This window comes from Nannospalax galili, unplaced genomic scaffold, assembly GCF_000622305.1.
Source record: "Nannospalax galili isolate Female #2095 unplaced genomic scaffold, S.galili_v1.0 scaffold290, whole genome shotgun sequence".
Taxonomy (NCBI): domain Eukaryota; kingdom Metazoa; phylum Chordata; class Mammalia; order Rodentia; family Spalacidae; genus Nannospalax; species Nannospalax galili.
Window position 1 is genome coordinate 4,803,265 of NW_008331486.1, and position 24,195 is coordinate 4,827,459.

At 53.4% G+C, this 24,195-nt stretch overlaps 1 protein-coding gene across 7 annotated transcripts in view; it reads left to right on the top strand.

The window, feature by feature from the left end:
- Ralgps1 (Ral GEF with PH domain and SH3 binding motif 1) overlaps positions 1-24,195 on the top strand; it is a 269,430-nt gene that overhangs the window by 234,400 nt on the left and 10,835 nt on the right. For 2 of the 7 annotated variants that reach the window (XM_008824977.2, XM_017796226.2), the window contains exons 12-16: positions 7,308-7,434; positions 8,529-8,686; positions 11,061-11,112; positions 21,591-21,674; positions 23,690-23,795. In XM_008824977.2, the coding sequence (XP_008823199.1) occupies positions 7,308-7,434; positions 8,529-8,686; positions 11,061-11,112; positions 21,591-21,674; positions 23,690-23,795 (527 nt within the window). Of the gene's footprint in view, positions 1-3,769; positions 5,239-7,307; positions 7,435-8,528; positions 8,687-11,060; positions 11,113-21,590; positions 21,675-23,689; positions 23,796-24,195 lie in introns of those variants that run through there. The other 5 variants (XM_017796233.2, XM_017796231.2, XM_008824960.2 and 2 more) reach the window with 4 other exon arrangements.

Sequence of the window (24,195 nt, forward strand, 5' to 3'; positions counted from 1 at the left end):
TCACAGGGGTTTGAGGACTTGCATCACATCCTTTTGTGGCCAGTGCACTGCATGACCTTCCCCCCACCAGTCAGCTCTGAACTCATTTGCCCAATGTTTGTCTTTTCCATCAGAGTAAAAGCCCCCTTAGAGACAGGCCAGTGTGGAATTCCTAGCACCTAGCATGCAGCACCCTGGATGAATGCCCATGACCAGCTGCCTCACCCCTCAGCCCCAGCCCCATAGGTCTTTGCTGGGCCCTATGGGCACCTGTCCTTGAAGGCAGCTCTAGCACAGGGCTGGCTGCTGACTCTGCACAGCCTTCCAGAGAAATGCTGATGCCAGCAATTTCTGCATCACAGAGAGAGTCCAGTTCACAGGAGTGTTTTCCACCAATTTTCCAAGTCCCTGGCTTCATCCCCAAAGCAGGATGTCAGGGTTTATGTTGATCACCAGAGGGCTGGCAACTTTCTGGAAATCTCATACTCATCTGATGGCCCTTGCAGCCTCAGAGGACAGACAGGAGGTGCTGCTGGAGCCTGGGGCAGCCTAGGGGTCCCAGAGAGGGCAGAACCTGGGGGGCAGCTCCGAAGAAGCCTTCGCATCTCTGGCAGTTACACTGAGCTGCGTGGCAGGAGCTTCACCAGACACAAGGACAGGAATGTGCCTCTTGCAGTCCCAAGAATGGGAGGAACGCGTCCTCCCTCTACTCCTCAGGAGGGGGGTTAGTCTCGCTCAAAGCTCTGCCCAGCTGTCAGATACCCCCACACTCACCAAGGAAGGCCCTTAAACTTGTGCCTTCATTCTCATGAGGCTTGTGTGCCGCAGGCCTGCATAGGCCGAGCACCTGCTGTGAACCGGGGGCCCAGTGAGAACAAGGAAAGACCCTGGCCTCCTGGAGTGCATGTCTTGGTTGGGGAGACAAGGCAGCAGAGGCCAGGGGGGCAAAGACGAGCATGTTCAGAGGAGAAAGAGGACAGTGTAAGCAGACCAAGATCGTATGTATGAGGGGTCTCTGGCCCTTCTCTAACCAGCTCCCTGTCAGTGACTGGGAGACCTAGACCCTGAACAGTGTACAGCAACTGCAGTTTTCTCAGGGCCTTGATGGGCATCAGCAGTGGTCCCTGATGGCCCCTGTACCCTGCTGAGAGCTCCCCCCCCCACTTTCCCATTGGGGAAATGGCCATGCAGGCAGGCAGTCCCCAGCGAGGAGACTGTGAGAAAGGAAATGGAGAAACCAGCTCTGTTTCTGGGTCTGTGGAGGAAAAAAAGGCCAGGAATGCCACGTTTTCCATTTCTCTCTATGTGTAATGTTCAGTTTATATAAATGAACTAATATTTTCCTGGAGAGAAAAATACTGCACAGAACATTGCCTCTCTCCACCCTGACAGAGGGCAAGTGATGTTTATATGTGTATGCCTTGGAGCTACTAAAGACACTTCCAGATTCCTCTAGCCCTGCCCCGACATGGCTTCCCTATTGGACAGATTTCCTCTGAAGACTCCTGACCACACTTGAGCCCAGGAAAATCTCCACCTTGGCCTCTGTCTCTGCCCTCGAACCTCAAGGCTGATCTCCTGCACACCTTCCTGTCTCCTAGTTTCACTGCTTGTGGGTTCAGTAGAGCCTGGCTGAAGCCCCTCTGAGCTTTAGGATCCCATCAGTTGGTTCGCCTCTCCTTGGTTTTCCTGGGAACAGTAAGGCTTCACACAGACTCACATCATGGGGCCAACTGAGGGGTTCCCCTGAGTGCTAGAAATTCTGCTGTAGGTACAATGCTTCTTGGAAATGTTGGCTCCTGGCCTTCCAGGCAGACTTTGATGGCAGCTACATGGAGGACATTATGAGATTGCCCTGAGCACCAAAGAGGAAACCCGAGGGCCCACAACTGCCCCAGCTCCAGTGCTCACGGGCCATGCCAGGTAATACTGTCACATCGCCTGCCACCCCAGACCTTAAGGCAAAGAACACCACTTTTAATGACACATGTACATTCTGTGGGTCAAAAGGGGCTAGAGACCCTGCCACTCACTGGAGCACCCCAGATAGTTCACACAAGGGAAACACTTTTGCTGCGTCATCAACTTTATCATCACCACCTCTTTACCACAGCCGACCTAGACTGAGCAATAATTACTGAGCACCTTTCTGAGCCTGCCTGGTGCTCGTTCACTCAGTGCACTTGGGTCCTGCCTGGTCGGTCCCACCAGACAGGTGGGCCTATTCTACTTTCACCTGACTCCATTCTGTAGGTAAAGATGCTGGGGTGCTTGGCCATTCTCACACATCAGAGAAGTGGCAGAGCTGACTTCTGGCTGGGCCTGGACAGGTCTATTACCTACATCTAACACGAGCAGGCAGGGTACATGTATCTCAGACTGTCCTCAAATGTAGCCCAGAATGCCCTTGAATACCTAATCCTCTCCATCTCCCTCCTGAGTGCTGGGGTTCCAGGTATGTGTCTCCAAGCCTGGTTTTCCAACAGATGTGCTGAGTCACACACCGTCCCCACCAGTCCACAGGTGCTAGCTAGTTCCATGTGAGAATCACCCCCCCCTCCCCTCAATGCATGCTTCAGGCATGGCTGCCTGTGGCAGGAGAGTGTGGCCTTGTCTCTCAAGTGTCTCTTTCAGGCTCCTCAGTTTGCTAACCACAGCCCAGTGGGACATATTTATAGAGGTGGGTGCTGCTATCTTGGGGTGCAGCACCTTCCAGGGGGCAGTCGATCATGCTATCTCTTCCCTTGGACACTTCATCCATGTTTCTGACAGTCTACAAGTTCTCAGCCTTAGGCAGGTGCAAACACACCCCTGGACCTCTGCAGCCCCTCAGAGTCAACGGCCCACCAGCAGCTTCCTATTTAGATCCTTTCAAGCCCTCCACGCTGTGCCAGATTTTCTTACTGGGCCACCTCAGTCCACAGGAGGCCACAATAGCCCCTCATCGTGACACACTTAACCCTCCTATGGCCCTAACCTATGGTAGCTAACCCTCCTATGGCTCCACTGATGAAGAAAAGAGCCTAGATAGGGGTAGGGCCTTCCCTCTCTCCACATGGTCTCACTTTGCAAACCTCTCTGATGCTCAGAACAGGTGAAGGACTTCTGTAAGAGCTAAAGGGCTAGGAAGCCAGGCAGGGGCCAAGACTCAATACACTCAGCCTAACACCATTCCCTGAGATGGCCCAGCACACTGGGCATCAGTGGGAGTGTCCTCAGCTCCCACTCCCTGTTGCCTCCCAGAAGTCTTTGCCTTCTGGCTATGAAGAAAGCATGGCACCACTTCAGCCCAGTCCAAGGGTGACAAACACTGTCTTTCAGAAGGAAATGAACCGTCAGGCCTTTTATGTGGAGATGGATGTTGGCTCTCAGTGAGGACCCGTGAGAGCAGAATGTGTGCGAACATAGAAATGACCAGCTCCCAGGCTCTGCTAGAAACCTGGCTAGAGAAGAGTTTCCACACAAACAGTCTGCACAGGGGCCTCGGCAGCCCAAGAGTTGCAGGGCTCTGGCAGACCTGGAAGGGCCGGGTTCTGGATCTTGAAGTGGGACTCTCCACATGAGCAGGCTGGAAGCAGAGGACACTGAACCCTTCAGTTGGGTAACAGCCCACCCTGGGCATTAGAGGCTCAGGATTGCACTGGCAGGAGCTCCGGATGGTACAGTGTTCGCACCTCAGGAAATGCACACCCAGGAGAAGATGTCATCAGCCCCAGCCCATCTGGGATTAGAGGCGGGACTAGAACCCAAGTCTTGTGACTCCCAGTTGATACTTTCCTCTCTCCCACAGCTGCCTCTTATTAATTTCCAATGTGTGAGCCTTGGAAAGCCCAACTGAAGTGGGACAGTGCTGGCCCAGGGCAGGGCTGAACCAGAAATCCACGGGAAGAGGCTCCCCTGCCCACAACATGCCCTCCTCACACCCACACCCACCTACCCCAATGACCTCCAGACATTGACCCCACACTGGACTTCTTCCTGTCTCTCTGTTCCCCTAGAGTTGTGCCCCAAGTGCACGATACCCTACACAGAGGGTTACTCTCCGTCCCCTCCCTCCGCATCCCTGCCTGGCCCATCTCCCGGACACCTCTCATCCACATCTCTCCATCTTGGCCACATCCAATTCCTCTCCAGCCAGAAGAGCTTTCTAAGATGTGAGTCTGAGTGCATCGCCATGCCTTCACCTCGTGAAGCTCGAAGCTCCTCGGGGACTCTGCTCTCTGTCACCTCTGAGCCTTCGCGCTGTTCCTTCTGCCTCCGTCACTGCCTGTGCCAGGCGCTTGCACCAGCCAGGATGTCAGACCTTCCAGAAATCTTCTCTGATCCTTCCCCTATATTCTCAAATGTTCTGTTCCCACTCAGTTCCCCACTCAAATTCCCACTGCTCATCTGGGCAAGTTTCTGAACCTTCCAGGCCCCAGGTTCCATATCACAAAGTTAGAAACCGTAGCGTTTGCATGACCATGCTGTTGTGAGGCTTAAATAAGATCACGTGGGCAAAGCACATACCACAGGTTCTGGCAGTAGACGCTCTGCAAATGTTAGCCTCATCCTTATTCCGAGTGTTGGTGCTGTCATGCTGTTGGTGTAGTGTGTGCCCTGGCCATGTTGGTCACATTTATCAGATCGTTATCACCCTCCTATCAGAGTTTGTGTTTTCCCTGGGTGCAAACACCTCTCTCTTCCCCTCATTGTTGACTATTGCCCCATGAAGGCAGAGCATCACTTTTCCAACCCATGTTATTCTTCAATGCCTGGCACAGGGGCAACTCCAAGGTCCCGGCTCACTAAACATTTGAGGGGGCCGGGGGGGAGGGGAGGAGAGGAGAGGAGAGGAGAGGAGACGAGACGAGACGAGACGAGACGAGACGAGACGAGACTGTGTTTTTGACTCCTTACAGGGAGGCAACAAGGATAGGATCTCCATTTCTGTTTTGTGGATATAGACCCAGGGCTCAGAGGGGCGAGCTGACCTGCCTGAAGTCACTCAGGCTGCAAGCACAGACGTAGAAGGAAGCCCAGGCCTGTCTGACTCCAAATCCTGAGTCCCTTGCCATCAACCGTGCATCATCTAGAATCCTGGCCACTCCAAGGCTGTTATTAGAAGATGCAGTGCTCTTTTCTCTACTAATCAATGAGTGGTCTTTTGGGCAGTATGTTGGTTTCTTGTAATGAAAACCAGATTTTTTTTTCAACATAATATCTGGTTCCCCCACAAAAACTGTCAATTCTCATATGTTCCAATAAAACTGCTAAAGAAACAGCACTTAAAGAGCTTTGAAGATTATTCATGGAAAAATTATGCTGAGGAAAAATAGAGCAATCCTTTGAGATAGTCAGGCCACATGGTCAGTTTTTCCAGCAGTTCATGCCATATCAGGCTGGGCAGCAGGACCTGCACTCTGCTAGGGAGGCCAGAGCCCCAGCCCATCACCACCCCCACCCTGCCGAGGACATGAACAATGAGCTTGCCAGCCACCCAGCTCAGAAGACACGTGTCCTGGCACCATCAAGTGGGGGCCACCCCAGGGCTTGGCGGAGCAGGAACATGAGGTCTTTCAGTAGCACAGGGTGTCACTTATTGACAGAGAGGCCCCTCATCTGGGTCCCAGCTGAATGGGAATTCTTGTGCTTCCACGTCAGACCCAGGCTGTTGGTCAACAATGCTGGGGGAATGCGGGGGAAGGCTGAGGCCTGGAGCAGAGAGAAGAGCAGCTCCGACTCAGGCCCAGGAGGCCCAGGCTCTTCCGCTGGGGCCCCCGCCCACCCTCCCCAGCTGGTCCAGGGGCATCTGAGGCCAGGCATGCTTCCCAAGGCTCTGAAGCAGAGCGGAAAGGGGTGCATCCAGGCCTTGTCCTGGAGAGAGAATCCGGAGTTGAGTGGAAGCAATCAAAGTGAGTCTGGAAAACTTGTGAGACCTCAAAGCATGGAGCCAGGTGAGAGTGACGGTCCTCAGAGTGGCTAGTGGAGGCCGTAGCCTCCTCCAGCCATGTGGTCATGTGTACCTCTGGGCCTCCCCACATCCTTGGAACCAAGTGTGCAGGAGTCATTGAGCTAGGATTTGAACGTTCAAGGCTGCTCACAGCTGGTACAGAGTGGATGCTAATTTATTCCCAGTCTCTCGCTCCAGGACAGTAGCAGGTCATTCCCGCTCCAGATGTCCTCGTGGAGCATGTGCCTCCTGATGGCCAGACCCCTCACTATGGTCTCTCTGTTCCCTCTGTCCAGTGCCTGAACACTGAACCCCTGACATTCCTTCCCCACCCCCAGGAGCCTGTTGCACACAGGTTTGGTCCCTGCCTCCAGCATGTGGCTGATCCATAAGCCTGCCTTCTCCACCGTATCGCAGGGCTCCTAAGAGACTATGCCTCAGGTTGCAGCACAGCCATGAAGCACAGCACCAAGTGTGCAGCACAGGTCCTAATGGTGATCACTATTGGTTCTGCTCTAACATTAACCAGGGCCTCTGGGCTCCCACTTCAGGCCTCCTGGGTAGGAGCCTTACCATCTGACCTTTCTAGAGTACTTTTATGTGCAGGGTGGGAGCCCAGTGACTCAGGCAGTAGGGCTGTAATCTTTGTATGGCTGCAGATAAACAAGGGGCTCCACCCTCTGGATTCTTCTCTTCCAGCAGTGCAAAACCAAAACAAAGCAGCATGCTAGGCATTCTTTTCCTCTCCGGAGCAGTGACAGGAACTTCTTCCCCAGAGACAGAGCCAGCCTGTGTCCCAGCATGTAAAACTAGGATCCTCCCCAGGGCACGCAGGGTCACCTGAGGAACCTGAGCTTTGATGCCCAGACCCCCTGTGGCCACATAGTCACAGCTTCCAGAGATGGTCCACCCTTCAGGGCAGTTCTAGTATATCCCCTGTGGAGAGGCAGAGCCTCAGAACAGCCAATGCCAGCACGGAGGTCCTGGCCGGGAAAGTGCGTGGATAGAATCCTAGGTTCAGTTCCAGCCGTCCCCATTCAAGGCCCTCCGTAGACTGCTGGGCTTGGGATGTCTGGGTGGGATCTTTGCTTTAATGGCATGCCTCTGGTGTTGCTCTTATGGATGGTTCTGCCAGACAGGACCTGGATGCCAAAATTGGGATATCAGTGGACCTGGGTAGCACAGGCCTTCCTGCTTGGGAGCCGATGCTATTTGGAATGAAGGGTTGGCATCTAATGAGTAGAAAGCTGCTGCAGGACCTGTGTAAACCTCATCTCATCTGTGACAACTGAGGAGGGGGCGGTACCTCAAACCCGTGACCCAGTTCCACTGATCCTCACCCTTTACTTTCTCCCCCATGAAGCCTTTTATGGCTCTCCATCTGCTCTTTTCACAGGCCCCTCCGCTGGTTCCAGCTCAGCCAGGTTCCGCCGGAGGCCCACCTGTCCTGATGCATCTGTGGCCGGCAGCCTTCCCACACCACCAGTCCCCAGACATAGGAAGAGCCACAGCCTGGGCAACAAGTGGGTGACTGAGCAGCCCTCTTCGGGCTAAAGGAATGTTGGGTCCTTCCCCCACTCCATTCTGGGAGTTCTTGGTGTCCCTGGCAGGCATACTCTCCTAAGACTGGTGTGAGCTCAGGACACATGGAGGGGCAGGTGGTAATACACTGTATACGCTACCAGTAGGGACCCAGGACCAGAAGTTAGTGGAGAAAGGATGCAAATGCCCAAGCTTGGTTAACAGCTCATTCAGGGAGAGCCAAGTCCAGTGGATACTGGTGATGACTCTCCTCAGGGCGGCAGTAGGTGTGTTGTGGTGTCTTCCAGCAGAGCAGTGCACCTGCTGGTTCACTGGCCTTATGAGGCCCATAACTAGGGGACATGGAGGTCCTCAACCTGACCAGGGGAAGCCATGCCTGTGTCACCTGGGCAATGGGCATAGATTCCCAAACAGAGGATTCCCTACCTCCCCTCCCTCTCTCTTTCCCCTCCCTCCCTGGTTCCCTCCCTCCTTCCCTTCCTCCCTCCCTCCCTTCCTTCCGCCTACCTGCCTTCTACCGCTAAGGCACAAGTGCCAGTGCCCTTTGGGCTGACCCCAGAGGATCTCAGAGGCAAGAGGACAAGGACATAATAGCTGTGAGTCCTCAATGCCTCCCCTCCCTCTAGACACCACCACAAACCCATGGGGCACCATCTCACGGAGCTGTGAAGGCCTCTGAGCAGCTACTGTCATTATACACACCGTGAGTCTGATGAAGGTCATGAGGCTGTGATGCCTCTCTCAAAAAGGGGGCATTGGAGTCAGGATCTGGCCAAGCTGGCTATGGCCCGCCTGCTCCTTACTATGCCTTCATCTCAAGCCTCATCTTCATCTTGGGAGACAGGCAGGGCAAGCAGCATTAGTTTCCATTGATAGATGGAGAAACTGAGGCTCAGAGAAAGGATGTGACTTGCCCAAGGTTACACCATGAGAAGGGGCAGAGCCTGGGCCACCCATGGCTCTGGGCAGAGGCCTTTTCTAGCAGCTGGCCCTTGGCTCTGGTCCCCAGGGCAAGTGTGGCCACCTTGCTCCACGGATAAGGAGCTTGCCTTCTTTCTTCCTTTCCATTTTCCAGTATGATGTGTCAGTTGAGTGTAGTTGAGAGTAAAAGTGCGACATTCCCATCGGAGAAAGCCAGGCACCTTCTGGATGACAGTGTCCTAGAGTCCCGCAGCCCCCGCAGGGGCCTCACCCTCACCTCCTCCACCGCCATCACCAATGGACTCTCCCTAGGTAAGCGTCTCCAGCCTGCACACACAGGCAGGGCTACAGGCCCAGTGTGTGCTCCATGTCTGTCTGTGTCACTGTGCTGTGTCCAGTGGCCCCTCACCCCTACAGAGTGGCTCCCTGCAGGAGTCTCCCGGGCTGCAGAAAGAGCCCTAGGTTGGCCTTAAACGACTGGTGGTCCCAAGTATGACAGGCAGGTAAAAGACAGGTTCAATCCAACTCAGTTCCCCGAAGCTAGCTGCTAGCTCAGTGGCACTTAAGCCCTGGGTGAGCCACTGTTTCCTCTTTGTGTGCTTGTCTGACCCAGAGGAGTCAGAGGAGGGAGGATGAAGACATGAGCTTCAGGGATAGCCTCACACCTCTAGGCCTTGGCAGGAAGGGTGCTGGATGGACGGAGGGACAGAAACGTGCTGCTGATGTTCACAGGGAGATGCTGACATAGGACAGGCTAGCATGGGACTCAGATCTGTGCTTACAGTCAGGTCATCTAGGGGAGGTGACACTGCCCTATCATTGCTGCCACAGCCCAGTGCCCCTCTGATGGCCCTTGCCTTTCAATGTGCCTGTACTACTGTAGTCTCTGCCTGTGTGTCTGTCTGTGCTACTCCCCACCAACACCACACCAAAGAGTTCTCCAGGGCTGGTGGTGGGCATACATTTATTCAGCTGTGTTTGATCTGATGAAGATAGTGGGGCACACAGTCAGGTGCTCAGGGGAGATGGGCAACAGGGACAGCAGGTGGGAATCGCATGCCAAAAGTCCCTGTGAAGTTAGGCCAGTCTTGGCGTCATGGACAATTTCAGTCCAAGGGCAACTGCCTCCTAGAAGCCAGTGACAAGTCCCCTATCTGCCTTCTGTTCTCAAAGGAGGTCATTGTCTTTAGATGCAGGCAGGGGCATAGGAAGCATGGACAGCCTGTCCTAGGCTCATAGGTGTAGCTTGAAAACAGTATTCTGGGCTCCCAGGTGCTGGGGAGTTTCCTCCCAAGTCTTTGCTATGCTCCTGGGCACAGAACCCTCCAGCCCGTGGGGTCCCACTCATGGACCTCCTCTTGGAGTGTGTGATGGGCCCTGCATTTTTATGAAGATCTGAGAGTGCACCACTGGGTCCAGAGCAACTGTTTGACAGCCACGAAACTGAGCTGTGCCTGAGAGAGAGCAAGTCAGGCACTGTACTGTCCAGCATTCAGGCAAGATCACAAGGCTTTTCAAGACAGGGAACTCAAAACATGTTTCTGCTTGGGTCGAAAGCCCTGTGAAAATGGCTGTGTGTGTGTGTCTGTGTGTGTCTCTGTGTGTGTGTGTGTCTGTGTGTGTGTGTGTGTGTGTGTGTCTGTGTGTGTGTACACATGCCTGCGTGTGTGTATGTATGCACACGTGCTCACGTGTGCATGCCCTGTTTGGAGCAGTGCTGGCCTGCTCTCTACCCCACGGTTAGAAATGAAGGTCCTGGCTGAGGCAGGCTCCTTCCTTGCCCTTTCTCACTGCTCAGCCTTAGAGGTCTTTCTGGCAGAGTCCTGAACTTTGGAGTCTTCAAAGTCCAGGAGGAAACAGAGGCCTGACACACAGATGGCAAATGCCAGGACAGCATCTCTCCTCAGAGACTAGGGAAGCAGGGCACCTCACTCAACCCTACGATGTAAACCTGCAGGAGCCCCAGGAAGCAGGGCATCCAAGTTATCAACAGGAAACAGGCCTGCTGGAGGCCCAGGAAGATGCCCTAGTCAGCCCTAAGGTGCAGGCCTTGGGGAGCCCTAGGGAAGCAGGGTGCCTCAGTCAGCCCTAGGAGACCCCAGTTAGCACAACAGCACAAACCTGGGGGAGGTCAAAGGAAGCAGGGTTCCCCAGTCAGGCCCAGTAAACCACCATCAACTCCAGAGTGCAGGCCTGGGGGAGGACAAAGAAGCAAAGAATCCTGGCCCAGGCCTTGACAGTGTCTCTGTGGGTCAGCAGTCTGCAGAGGCCCTTACTCAAGGTTTCTGTCCCATGTAGACAAGATTCACTGAGACCAGCATCTAGCCCAGCCCCAACCTTGGGGGCAGAAGTGCTCACCTGGTCAATACCCTTAGCAGGTGAGGTCCTGGAGCAGCAGGGAGGCAGTGGTAGAGCCAGACCAGACAGTCCTGAAGACACTGGCCCCATAGGCCAGAGGGCAATCAGTGGGAAGGGAGTGCAGACCCCCCCAGAGAATGGTGGGACTGAATGTTCTTTGAACCCACCCAGAGCATAGTCAGAGATACCAGGAGAAACTCAAGTCCTGTTGTGGCCCACAGGGTCAGGATGCTGTGAACTCAGGTTGGGGCCCTGTGACTGAGAGCCCAGGAAAACAGGCCCCTCGCTGTGAGGCCGCCATGCTCACTGATCTGTGTTCCTTTTCCAGGCAGTAGTGAGAGCTCAGAGTTTAGTGAAGAGATGTCTGCAGGGCTGGAAAGGTGAGTGTGGCCTCAGCATGGCCTCCCTCCCGGGGAATCTCAGGACCCAGGGAGCTGGAGTCAGGCTCTGGGGAAGGGGGCTCTGCCCCACCCCATTGTAGGCTTAGAGAGTACGCCCTTCCCGACTCTCACCCCTCTATCATGGCTCTTTTCAGCTGGTACCCAGAGCACTTGGTCCAAGTCAGCTACAGAAAGAAACCTGGGAGTCAACTAGGCCTTAAATGTGGGTTCTGGACCTGGAAGCCTGAACTGCACTTGAAGTCTTAAGATGGGCATGTGGCTCCACCTGGTGGGATTTGAGAGTATTGCACACATGCAGCCTCCAGGCCTTGGGCAATTTTGACCACTCTGCTTGGGCAGGGAAGTGACCATTTCCACCATGCATCCTTGTGACTCCTGTCAGCCCATCTACCCTGGCCATACAGCCTTCCATCAGGAATTCACCCATGGCATGTGCTCCACATACTGATGCTTCCTGGGCACTAAGAGGACTTGGCACTGCAGGTGATGAAGGACAGCTTGTTGACTCAGGGTCTGAGGACAGACATGGAAAATGGAAATGTAGTGATAAAGATGTCCCAGAGCAGCAGGTTTCTTTCCACTGTCCTTCAGGGTAGGTCCCTCCCCAGAGCTAGAGGTCTGCGTGCGTATGTCTGACAGATGTACACAGTTACATACTCTCATGTTGGCACAAGCACAGTTAAACATTCACATGGGCACATGCAGTTACCCAGTCCCACATGAGTACATGCATAGAATTACAGTCTCAGGTATGCATATGCACAGTTGTACTCCCACATGTACACATGCACAGAGTTACATACTCTGATGCAGGTACATGCACAGTTACATGGTGTCATGTGTGCACATGCACAGTCACACATGCTCATACATACACATGCACAAAACTGTATAATCTCATGTGCCCATGCACAACATTACACAGTTACATGTGTGCACATGTAGAATTACATGATTTCATGTATGGATATGTACAGAGTTACACAAGCTCACATTTACACATGCACAGTTACATAGCCTCATGCATGCACATGCACAGTTACACAGTCTTATAGGTGAACCTTCACATCACAGCTAGTCATGCTCATGTGTATACACACATACAGTTATACTCACAGTGAGTGTACCTGTGCTCATACTCAGTTACACATGTGCAATTCCACCCACATACCTGTACATGCACACACTAAGCCTATACTTAAACATTCACACACGTATATACATTCCTATATAGACTCATGCATATGTGGGTATATGTACTCACATGCATACATTGTACACATGCAACACACAAGGCACACAGATGTGCATGTGTTCATGCACAAACATATACACGTTCCTCCTCTGATGCTAAAACGTCTGTCTCCTCAGTCCCTGTAGCCATCATCCTGTGTGGCCACTTCCCACAGGGCAGAGGCGCTCACTGGTGGCCCGTGGGCTGTGCTGAGTTCTCCCTGTGTGCCAGCCTCTGTCTGGGCACAGCCCATGTGTGGACTCTCCACAGCCTTGGTGCTCCTCCACATCAGCCACGCAGATTACATTTTTAAATGGGGAGGGCAAAGCTCAGAAAGGCCAAGTGACTCTCCTCTTCACATTTGTCTGCTAGGGGCAGAGCCCACCTAAGTCCCTCTAGATTATTCCATGAAGCACAGGGCTGATCATTACAGCTGTGGGGACTAGCCCCATGTCAGTCCCTGTAAAACCCAAGATAGGGGCAGGAGGGGAATGGGGGCACCATAAGCCCTCCGAGGCTTTCTCTCTGCCCTCCCCTGAGGACTCCGGGGACATTTGCTCTGTTCCCATTTGGAGAGCTCACGCAAACAAGCCCAGCTGCTCTCTCTGGGGGTACCTAGAGAGAAAGGAAAACACAGGCCCCAAGGGACAGTCTCTAGAACTCCCAGTCCTAGTCAGAATTCCTGGGGACACCCTGCAGAAGAGGGCTGTAGGCCATCCCCTGTTCATCAGCCAATGAGAGGCCATATGATGGAATACATAGGCACCACCCAGATGCAGAGTAGCTGGTCCTGTGCGTTCCTTCCCTCATCCCTTTCACTCATTCATCCCTTCTTTCATCCATCCTTAGCTGCTTAGCTCTGCTGTCTGCATGCTAGCCACCAGGTGGAGTCAGGAGGGATCTATTAGTCCCATGACTAGGAGAGGTGCCAGTAGGAAGGGGATGGTGCTGTATGCAGTCGTGACCACTGTGGGCAGTAGTGTTTTGTACAGTCTAGTTCACTGTCCACTTGAATGTCTGCAGCAGGTGCTCTTGGGTGAGCTCTCCTCTGAGCACTAGTCTCCTACTGGCTCATCCCAGACCTGCCTCCAACACCCTCTAAATGCCCTTTTCTGGCTGAGGAGAATAGGAAACCACTTGCTTTAGAAGATGCTGGTGGGGCTATGATGACCCCTCTGATCAGGGCCCAGTCTCAGGCAGGCTGAGGAACTAGTGCTAGCTAACCTTTCCTCCAGCCCTGGTGGCCCAGCTACCAGGCTGCTTCCACCCTGTATCCTCTTGTGCCCGTTCTTGAGAGGTTCTACTCCTCCAAGGCATATGAGCAGTCTAGACTTTCCTGCAGAATGTGGACATGGCAGAAGAGTTTCACTGTCTCTTCATAGTTCAGTCACCATCATGTCACCATCCAGACCTCTTTCACTCCAACTTCCAGGCAGCCAAGCTAGACCCTTTATGCACTCCCGGGTCTCCACTGAACCACATGTTCTGGCTTTTGATAGGAGAGTGGATTCTGGGTCAGCCTGGCTGGGAATAGGAGGCCAGCATCTGTCAGAAAGAGCCATCCTAATTGGTCTTCCCAGAGGCTATAAGGTGGCTGGCCAGCTTGAGTAGAGTGGAGGTACAGAGGAGAGTTGGGCCCATTCATGAGAGAGGCAAAGGTCTAGCTAGTGTGAGGGCCACAGGTCTCTGCCCACAACTCTGAGCTCAGAAGCTACACTCTTCAACTGACCAGCTCCTTGGCCCCTATCCCTCACCGCCCCCAGCCCTGATAATGAGCTGCAGCAAGGCCAGGGAGAGAAAAGTGCCAGACACCAAGGTTAAAGGCAGAGAGACCCCAGAGCAGCTTCTGTGAACCACACACACATATAGCTCTGGTGGCCAGAGGACACAGCTGAGTCATCTTTAATTCTCGTGTGAAGGGGTGGGCAGTAGATTTTCCATTACCAGGTCAAGGGTGGAGTCATCTGGTCCCATCTTGTAAGTTAACACACACAGGGCCCAGAGTTGGTCCTTGGTATGAGCCAGCAGTGCCCAGTACGTCCCCAAAGTCACTGGCTTCGAGGGTACCCAGAGCCATGGACTGCTGCAGAGGCACCAACCCCTATTCTTGTTGAACACTGGGGTGAGTGTGCAGGGAGCCAAGGGGACCATTTCTGTGTTGTTCCCCATTCTACCCCCTCATGCATACCAGCCCTAGCAAGGCCAAGGGCCTCCTGGCTCTAGACAGGCAGGCAGGCCAGGGAAGTGTTTTTGGTCATTTCTTAGCTCGCAGGCTAAGTCCTCCTCCCTATCCTCAAGGCCCAGAGTAAAGATCAAGTGGTGTTCATCACTGGGGAGCGAGGTGAGGGTGTGAGGGTGTGCCTGTTCTTGGCTGTGATTCTACCAGAAAGCCCTGACCCTGGGGACAAAGGAAGAAGGAAAGCCCTACCACATATGCCCCTTCCCTGAGGAGGAGAATGACCCTGAAAGCCATTCCCAGCAGGTGCTTAATGAACTGGAGAGTAGGGTTGGAGGCTGGCATCAGGTTGAACCCCAGCCAACCTCAGTGAAACAGGTGGGAAACAGGGCTTCTGTCAGGAGCTACATTTCCACTTGACTTCAAGGGTGTCCTAGTTTGTTTCTTCATTACTATGACAAAACACTTTGACCACTACCAACTTGGGGAGGAAAGGGTTTATTTATCTTACGTCTCCTGGGTCACATTTCTTCAGGGAGCCCAAGGTAGGAACTCAGGGAAGGAACCTGGAGGCAGGAGCTGGAGCACAGGCCGTGAAGGAACACTGCTTACTGGCTTGCTTCCCTGGCCCCTGCTCAGCTTGCTCTCTTATCTAACACAGGCCCACCTGCCCAGAGGTGGCACTACCCACAGTGGGCTGGGCCCTCCCACATCACTCACTCAACAGTCAAGGTAATGCCCCACAAACATGGCCACAGGCCAGTCCAATGGAGGCAATTCCCCAATTGAGGCTCCCTCAACCCAGGTGTATCAAGTTGACACTAAGATGACAGCAAAAATACCAGGCCCGGTGTCAAAATACTTTTTAAAAAAGAAGGTGGTTGTTAAAGAGGCATGAACTGGATCTTGGAGATGAGCATAGATGTCAGTATGAAAACAGTGTCATTCACCTTGGCTGTCTACACTGAAGGGTTTTGAGGGACTATCTCCTTCATATTCTCCAGACTTTTCACAAGGTTAGTCTGTACTTTCTTCTCAGAAAAGTAATTAGTGTTTCATGTTCTTACAGACGCCATCAGAAATGATTAGATTGTTCTTTAAGAGACGAAATGTGAAAGTGTATCCATTCCACACAAAGCCCTCCCCACCTTTCTTCCCCAGTCTGACATTGCTGGGCGGGAGGAAGGGGCATCGCATATGGGCAGTGATGGGGGGTGATGGGCAGACTAGGGGAGAGGAGCCCTCAAGGGACCTGGCATCTGGAGGGAACTCCTTAAGTGGGACAGGACAGGAAAGGGGAAGGGACAGTGTATAGCCCTATCTGAAGCAGAGGGTCTTCATCCCTTCCTTTAGGGATGGGGACACAGGAAACTAATCAGGGCTCATAAAGCCTTAAGGAGGCGATGCCAGGTGCACAGGGTCCTGGCACAGTGGTTGTTTGGTCAGTGACCTGCATTATCTGCAGGTTCGGGAGCAGCTTCTGGAGGAATTGAGAGTTAAGCAGAGGATGTTTGGTGAAGAGGACTCCGGTGAGTCCTTTGGAGGGTTGTAGGACTTGAAGTTCTGTGTCATGTCCTGGAATAGGAAAGGAGGCCCAGGAGTGCTCTGCATCTCTGGAGGCCTGGTGCAGGAGAGGTGGGCTCCATGACATGCCCTGCTATCCTCAGACCCTAGTATACCTCTGTAGTGATAGGTGTAGCCAGCAGAGCTGGGAAACCTATGTCAGGGCCACCTGTACTCTCAGTCCCCTTGGGACCCCTTACTTTTCTGAGCCTCAGTTCCTCCGCTGTGTAGTGGAGATACACATGGTCCACACTTAGCACATGGGTGATGTGCTGCAGAAGGAACCAGTGTGGACTCTTAAGAGTCCTTCAGTGAATGCCTCTACCCAGCAAGAAAACTGCCAAGGGCAAAGGCTGGAACGGGGAGAATGTCAAGTAGCTGTCCACAGATGTTCCATGGACTGAAATGGAGGTGGTTTAGCTGGGTGTGGTGGTGCACGCCTTTAATCCCAGCACTCAGGAGGCAGAGGCAAGCGATCTCTGTGAGTTCAAGGCCAAGCCTGGTCTATATAGTGAGTTCCAGGACAGCTGGGACTACAGGGAGACCCTGTCTCAAAAAGACAAAAAAAAAAAAAACAAAAAACAAACCAGAGGTGGTTTCCACCAGCCTCTACGTACTAGCGGGTGTTAAGGAAGTTGTTTGGTGCAGGTTTTGCCCTGGGTGAGGTTTACTGGTGTTCTTAGTTGATGGAATCACCCACCATCCTTAGGAGAACCCAGGAAAGTGGAGCCATAGTGGCAACAGATTGCCAGATCTGCTGCCCCCAGAACAGCTTTAAAGACATGTGTGTCCTTCCGTGGGAGCAGAGGACTCTGGGCGATGCCTCAGGCATGTCAGGGCACAAGGATGCCTGCCAGAGCCCCAAACTCAGCAGTATTCAGGAGAATTAGACCCATCTCTGGAGCAAGGGGTTCCCTCTGCTGCTGCCCAGCTGTGTGAGTGGCAGGACCTATGCCCCAGGCTCAGGGTCCAGGCTCTCATTTCTCCCTGGCGCGCCTGGATCCACCCTTGTACCTGGGCTGGGCTACTCTGCACAGCCCTGTGGGTGGCAGCCAGTTGTGTAATTTGATAAGCTGACTGTGATTCTCCAAAGACACCGTAGCTTGCCTTACTCCTTCAGTGGGTGAGTGAGACTCCCTTGCAGACTCCTCTAGAAAAAAGTAAGCAAAGGTACCTGGGCCTTGAGCTTGACCCCGTCCTTGGCCATGGCAGTCAAAGCTGGTCCCTGTTGGCCAGAGGCTGTTTCATGTGGAGCTGAGAAATCTCTGCCCACAGCCTATGACTCTGACAGAGCCAGTACTTAGGAATGGGTAGGACTGTCCTCCACCTGCCTGTCCTTCCTGCTACGGCTCTACAACATTCCCTTTCCAACTACAGACCAGATTTCCGACTTTCCAACACACAGAGGGGTGTCAGACACCTTACAATGCCCAGGCTCATGTGGATGGCTTCACCCAACTGCTGAGCAAGACTGACAGCTTGATCTGAGTCCTGATAGCCAAGAGAGAACATCTGGCTCAGATTTCCACCTTGTCCTATCCCAGCTACCCAAAGCACTGAGCGTGCAGTGCAGTGTGGTTCCTAGGAACCCATTTAGTGAATCAAGAACTGCCCAAAAAAGGGTGAGTGCCACAAAAGGAGAGGTCCTTCAAACGGGGCTGCCAGAGGGGCATCCCAGGGCCCCTCAGGATTCAGGGTGGCACTTTCTGCCCATGGATGAGGGTGACTCGTTGGTAAGTGGCCTTACGGGACTAGCTACCCCCCTAGGTTAGCTAGGGCAGTAAGCACCATTGGTGAACAGCACCAGGTGGGCCTGTCCATGAATCACTCCCACTGAGACTTTGTGTATTTAAGACAGGAGAATGGGGTGGGGGCTGACTTCTGTGAGGACCAAGATTCCTGAGCTCCCAAATAATTGTGATCCAAGACTTCTCTCAGCTCCTCTACACCCTTTATGGGCAGAAGGGATTCAGGGCCTTATGAATTTCAACTTTAAGATGACTCTGGCCTGATATAAACCGCAGAGCCAATGCCGGTTGGTGGGGCAGGCACTAAGAACAATGGCTGCTTCTACCTAACAGCCCCACCTGGGCTTCTTCTTCCTAGTGTTGTGGCCTTGGGCAAATGACTTCCCATCTGCAAGCCTCAGAGTTCTTCGAGGGTAGGGATAGAAACCGTGCCTACCTGGTGGTACTGTGTGGTTAAATGAGACAGTGAATGAATACTGCTGAGCACATTGCCTGCCACCCACCACCCTATCTCCTCTACCACCACCATTACTGTCACCACCACTACCATCACCTCCGCCACCACCACCATTGCCGTCACCACCACCACCACTGCCACCACCATCACCACCATCACCACCACCACCATCAGCAGCAGCCCATCATCTCATCGTCTAATCATTATCATTATCATCATCATCATCATCACTGGCATCATCCTATGAACCCTGTGGGATAAGGTATTCCATTTGGTTGCTAGCCTTTATCTTCCTCAGAGCAAACTTCCCATGAGCCTGATGCACCTCACCCCCAGATCCATTCTAGAGGGGGGACAGTTGCCCTTCTGAGTACATATGTTCAGTCACATGTTCCCAGAATGATCCTAGGAAAGGTGTCTATGGCTCTGGAGTCAGGGACCCCATGAGAAAACCCAAAATTTGCAGGGGAACAGATACTATTGCCCATTCGTTTAGCATTGTCTGATGTTTTCAGGGCAGGGGAGTGTCTGGCTGTCTGTTCCTTTTGGTAGAGGCACCTGGCTGCTCCAGGCTGATGCAAGTCTCCAGTTCTCAGGGAGGGAAGGGTGAATACTACCCTGGCTGTTCTCCTAAGGTGTGGGAAGTGTACCATTCTGCTGCCCTTCCATACCCAGGCCTGCCACATGCACCTGGGAGAGCAGGCTGTGGTGTCCGCCCTGTGGGACAGTAAGGCCAGCTTGGAGGGCCCCAGCCTTAGGGCAGAACCCGGCCATCTTCTCTGTGAACATCCCCATCTCAATAGCAGGTCAGTAGGACAGGAGGCCCCTTCACCCCCTTGAGCTTCAGTGTCCTCATCTAAATCAGGGTGTGAGAGCTGCACCCCTTCTCAGGGTTGGGTGGAAGTGTGCTTAAAGCACGTAGGTGACACGTCATAAGCAGCTGACAAGGCAGCAGCTCTCAAGTGCTGGGTAGCCAAAGCTCTCAGGGAACATGAAGGACCCCAGATATGCTGCCCCAGAAGACCCTCAAACCTGAGAACTTCATGCCATTTGGTCTCCCACACTGGCAAAGCCCAGCCCAGGAGAGCTGTGAGTGGCCCCCACAGTGGTGGAGTGCTAGCAAGGCCCCACACATAGTTCAGGTGTGGCCCCAGTGCCCATGATTAGCCCCTTCATGTCAACTCCTCTGCCTCTCTCTCAGCCCCAGAAGGCCACATCTCATGTTATGGTGAGGAGCTTGTGCTGTAGAGTCAGACAGACCTGTATTAAAATCTGGATTTCTGAGGCTTATGCCTTGGGCAACGAATTCCACATTGCTAAGCCTCAGTTTCTCCCTTTTGGGGAGCATTATATAATGGTGCTTGGACAAACTTTAGAGAGGGTGCCCACAGTGACCTGGTATATGTGATCACCCACCACCGGAGCCTCCTTGATCTGTCTGTGCGCAGCCTTGGCAAGCCAGGCATCCCTGAGCCTCCATCTGTACTCCCTCATGTTGGACTCTTCCCATGGGAGGGGTCTGAACAGTGAGTGCCTTCCAGGCCAGACTGCTTGGCAGATATGGATTTTGGGATCTCCATGGATAATTGTCCATTCTACCAATATCTGTCAAGGATGCAGCCAACAGTGGCCTCACAGAAGGGGAGAGGAGGGACAACACTGCCCATTCTCTGTCCTGCTTTGGGACAGCCAACAACTGGCAATCTTACCTTCCCCAAATCCTAGGGCAGCAGGAGAACCACAGGAAGAAGGTGGAGGGGAGGCTACAGCTCAGGAGGAAGGAACTCATCTGGGAAGCTGCCTGTGCAGAGGATATCACTGCAGAAACCTTCACGGTCAGAGCCAGCTGACCTAAGAAATCCCTGCCAATGGCTGGGAAGGGGAGCAGCCCAGGAGGCAGCATTTCTCAGCCTGGACAGACCTGCTGCACTTGGTGATGAAGGGCCAGCCATGTGCCAGGAACAGGCAATGGTGACATGGAAATGTTTCACCTGGTGTGCAATGAAACAGGCACATGGTTCTCAGGCAGAGGTAGAGTCACATGTGGCCAGCCATCCCTCTGTGGACAGAAGAGAGGAAAGACGTCATTCAGCCACTGGCACCTCTCTGCACCACAGCTCACAGCAGGGCAAGGGTAATCTGTGGCCATCCGGAGAACAGTTCCCTTGAAGACTTGGAAGACTAAGCATGTGTTGTGACATATCATCACCTAAAGAGGAGGGACTAGTGGGCAGAAGAGGAAGATCCTGGAGTTGCCGTCACAGATACCAGATCTGAACTTGGGCCCCTGTGCAACAGGCTTAAGATGGCCATGATACAGTTCTTTCTTGGCTGGAGGTCAGAAACCCTGTCATGGTGTGATGGCCAGGCTGCAGTGAGAGGCTGTCCCCACACCACACACAGATGACCAGTGACATGGGCAATAAGGAGAGGTCCAGGGCTGGCTGTGGACAACAGAGGGAATGTTTATAGGAAGTCTAGACCCTATCTGACATTCTACAGATGGTCAGGTCATCACCTGGCCAGTAGGCAAAGAAGCTGGATTAGGGCAGGAGTGTGCTTCGGGAGTAGGGAAGAGGCTTGCCAGCAAGCAACACAAGGAGTGAGTCCTTCAAGGTAGGGTGGGTAGAACAAGATGGTGCCTGCCTCCCGAAGAGGGAGAGCAAGAAGCAGTGCAGTCCCCCAGAGGTTCATGCTTCGGGTACAGGTGAGAGAAAAATCAGGCGGTGCCCATGGGGAGACCCCTGGAGCCCAAGCCCTCGAGTACTAGCAGATTGCAGGGGTAGTTTACAAGGACTGGAGCCATCAAAGGGCCTGCCCAGAGGAGACAGTGTAGCAACAGAGGATCCACTGCATCCTGGTGGACAGGGACACTACATGTGACCTCAGCAACCTTGGCCGAATGTGCAAGATTTCTCACCCCTCACTGTGCATGTCTACTTTCAATGTGTGACAGCCTTGGGTGGTGGACTGCACAGCATTTTCTATTAAGCAGCTCAGGCATGCACTGGAGTAGCTGGAAGAAGGGTGAACAGCCAATAAAAAGTTCATGAAATAGTGTTGTGACACCTGGGGTCTTTCCCAGATGGAAACTCTGAGGGGTGTGTTCCCTGGCCTGGTGGATCCAGATGTGACCTAGAAGGGCTGGTTGCAGCGGGAACAAGGAGCCCAGGAGGAGGAAGGGAGGGGCTGAGCCATGCAGTCTGGGGTGTTCTTGCCTCCCCCAGGAGGCTGATCTTTTCAGACTAAAGCTAACATTTACCCCGTTTTCTTCTGCAGCAGGGGACGTCTCTACGCCACACTGGGGCCCAACTGGAGGGTTCCAGTTCGGAATTCTCCCAGAACCAGGAGCTGCGTCTACAGGTAGTCCTTGGTGCATTTGCTCATTCATTCAACAAATAACTTGGGGCTGCTTACTGGGTCAAGACTCTGTGCTAGAGGCACCCAAAGGAGACACTTAGTATTTCTTTAATGCTACTGCAGGAGCACCAATTGCCCCAGACACATGGAACACTCTTGACAGGAGGGAGCCATCAAAGGAAGTAAGACCGGAAGGGTGGCAATTAGCCAAGTGACTGGAGAGTGGGTCCACAGGGGTAGAGAGCTCAGCCAGAGAGACTTTGGGGCTGTGAGACAGTAGAAGCAGGTAGCTCGGTGAGGGCAAGAAACATTGTGCTATAAGAAACTAGAAGATAAGGGTGCCAGCGAGCCACATACAACATGGAAAAGAGTGGCTCCCTTTCCCTTAAAAGCACTGGGAGCCAGGTGTGATAGCACACACCTTTAATCCCAGCACTTAGGAGACAGAGGCAGGCAGATCTCAGTAAGATCAAGGCCAGCCTGTTCCGCATGGAAAAGAGTGGCTCCCTTTCCCTTAAAAGCACTGGGATCCAGGTGTGATAGCACACACCTTTAATCCCAGCATTTAGGAGACAGAGGCAGGCAGATCTCAGTAAGATCAAGGCCAGCCTGTTCCACATAGCCAGTTATAGGCCAGTTGGGGCTACAGGGAGACCCTGTCTCCAAAAAACCAAAATCCATAATTTGGGGGGCAGGAGAGATGGCCCAGCTGTTAAGAGCACTGGCTACTCTTACAGGGGACCCCAGTTCTGTTCCTAGCAAGTACACGGCAGTAAGTAACTGTTGGTAACTCCAGTTCCAGGAGATGCAGTGCCCTCTTTTGGCCTCTGTGGGTATTGCATGACACCGGTCCACTTACATGCAGGCAAGACACCCATATACATAAAGACATCAGGGAGCTGGTGAGATGGCTCAGCAGTTAAGAGAATTGGCATCTCTTGCAGAGGACCCAGGTTCAGTTCTCATCACCCACATGGTGGTTAATTTATCCATAACTCCAGTTACAGGGGATCCAATGCCCTCTTCTGACCTCCACTGACATTGTATGACACCAGTACACTTACACACATGCAGCCAATACACTCAAAAAATGAAAAGAATAAGGTTTTTTTTTTGTCTTTTTTTCTTGAGACAGGCTTTCCCTGTAGCCCCAGCTGTCCTGGAACTCACTAGGTAGACCAGGCTGGCCTCGTAAAATAATAAGTATTTTTAGAAATACATCAAAACATGTTAAAGCATGGGAGCCAGGGGACAGGTTGGGTGGGGAAGGAGAACTGTGTGGGTGGAGAGAGCATGGGAGGAGGCAGGAGTGGGAGTGAGGGCCGGGGAAGATGCAGTAGCCTTGGAGGGGGAGGTAGGATGGCTAACCAGGCACTGTTAGGACCTACTGGTACCTTCTTAGGATTGACTAAGTTGCAGAGCATGCATGAGGGTAGAAGTGCCCTAGGGTTCCAGCCCAAACAGCTGCCAGGTGGTGCTGCACTGACTGCAGGCTTGGCAGCCAGCGTGATTGAGCCAGGTGCCTGTGGCCATCTAGTGAGATGACAGGCACCTATGACAGTGCCTGGTGCCAAGAAAGAGAGAGGGTGAAAGAAGAGCCAGGAGGAAAGGGGGGCAGAAAATGGTGGTGTGAGACCCCTGCCCCTCTTTCCCACTGTACCCCATTTCTCTTGCATCCTTCAAGGCTCCTGCTAACAAAAGGAGGGGCTGCCAGAGCTTGGGTTGCAAAGGCCCATGTTCCTCAGGTATCGAGAAGAGACAGGGAGACAGGTGTGAGCCCTGGGGAGCAGCCAAGAGGAAGCAGATGGCAGGGCAGGGCAGGGGGCTGCTAGAGGCTGGGGTATGGGAACCTGGTGAGCGCACTCGGTGGGAGCCCTCCCTACTCCTCAGTGGTTTTGGCCCAGCTCTGAAGAGTCCTGCCTAGACTCACCAGTGAGACACCTGACAGTTCCAATGACTGGGAGGGAGAATGGTCTCAGCTGCTGTGGGGCTGTATGTGACTGGTGATCTCCCTTCAGTCCCACAAGCCCTTGCACCTGTACTGTGGGGAGCTCAGTCGCTGTGCCCACTATGGAGGGGCCTCTGAGAAGGAAAACCCTGCTCAAGGAAGGCCGGAAGCCTGCGGTAAGTCAGCCACACATCCATCAGAGACAGTATGGGCCCAGGAAGTAGCCTGGTCCAAAGGCCAGCCAACCAGGCTCCCAGCAATGTGCGCCATTGAGGGGACAAAAGCCTCAGTTTCTGTATCTGTGAACGAGGATGGAATCACATCTCCTGGAGGCCATGTGTGGCAGAGTGCCAGCACATGGGTACATGTGCAAGCCAAAGCTACCACCGTGGTCATCTGGAGGGTAGGTGAGGCCTGGGCACCCTGAAGGGAGAGTGTCACACAGCCCAGGAGGCAGCATGGTGCTGTGTCTGTAGCGTTCCCATGCACACTCCCTGGCAGTGTGCTCACACCAGTGGCAAGCACAGGAATGAGCCATCAGGGGGCTTTTCAGGTCCACTAGCAGCCTTTGTTTTA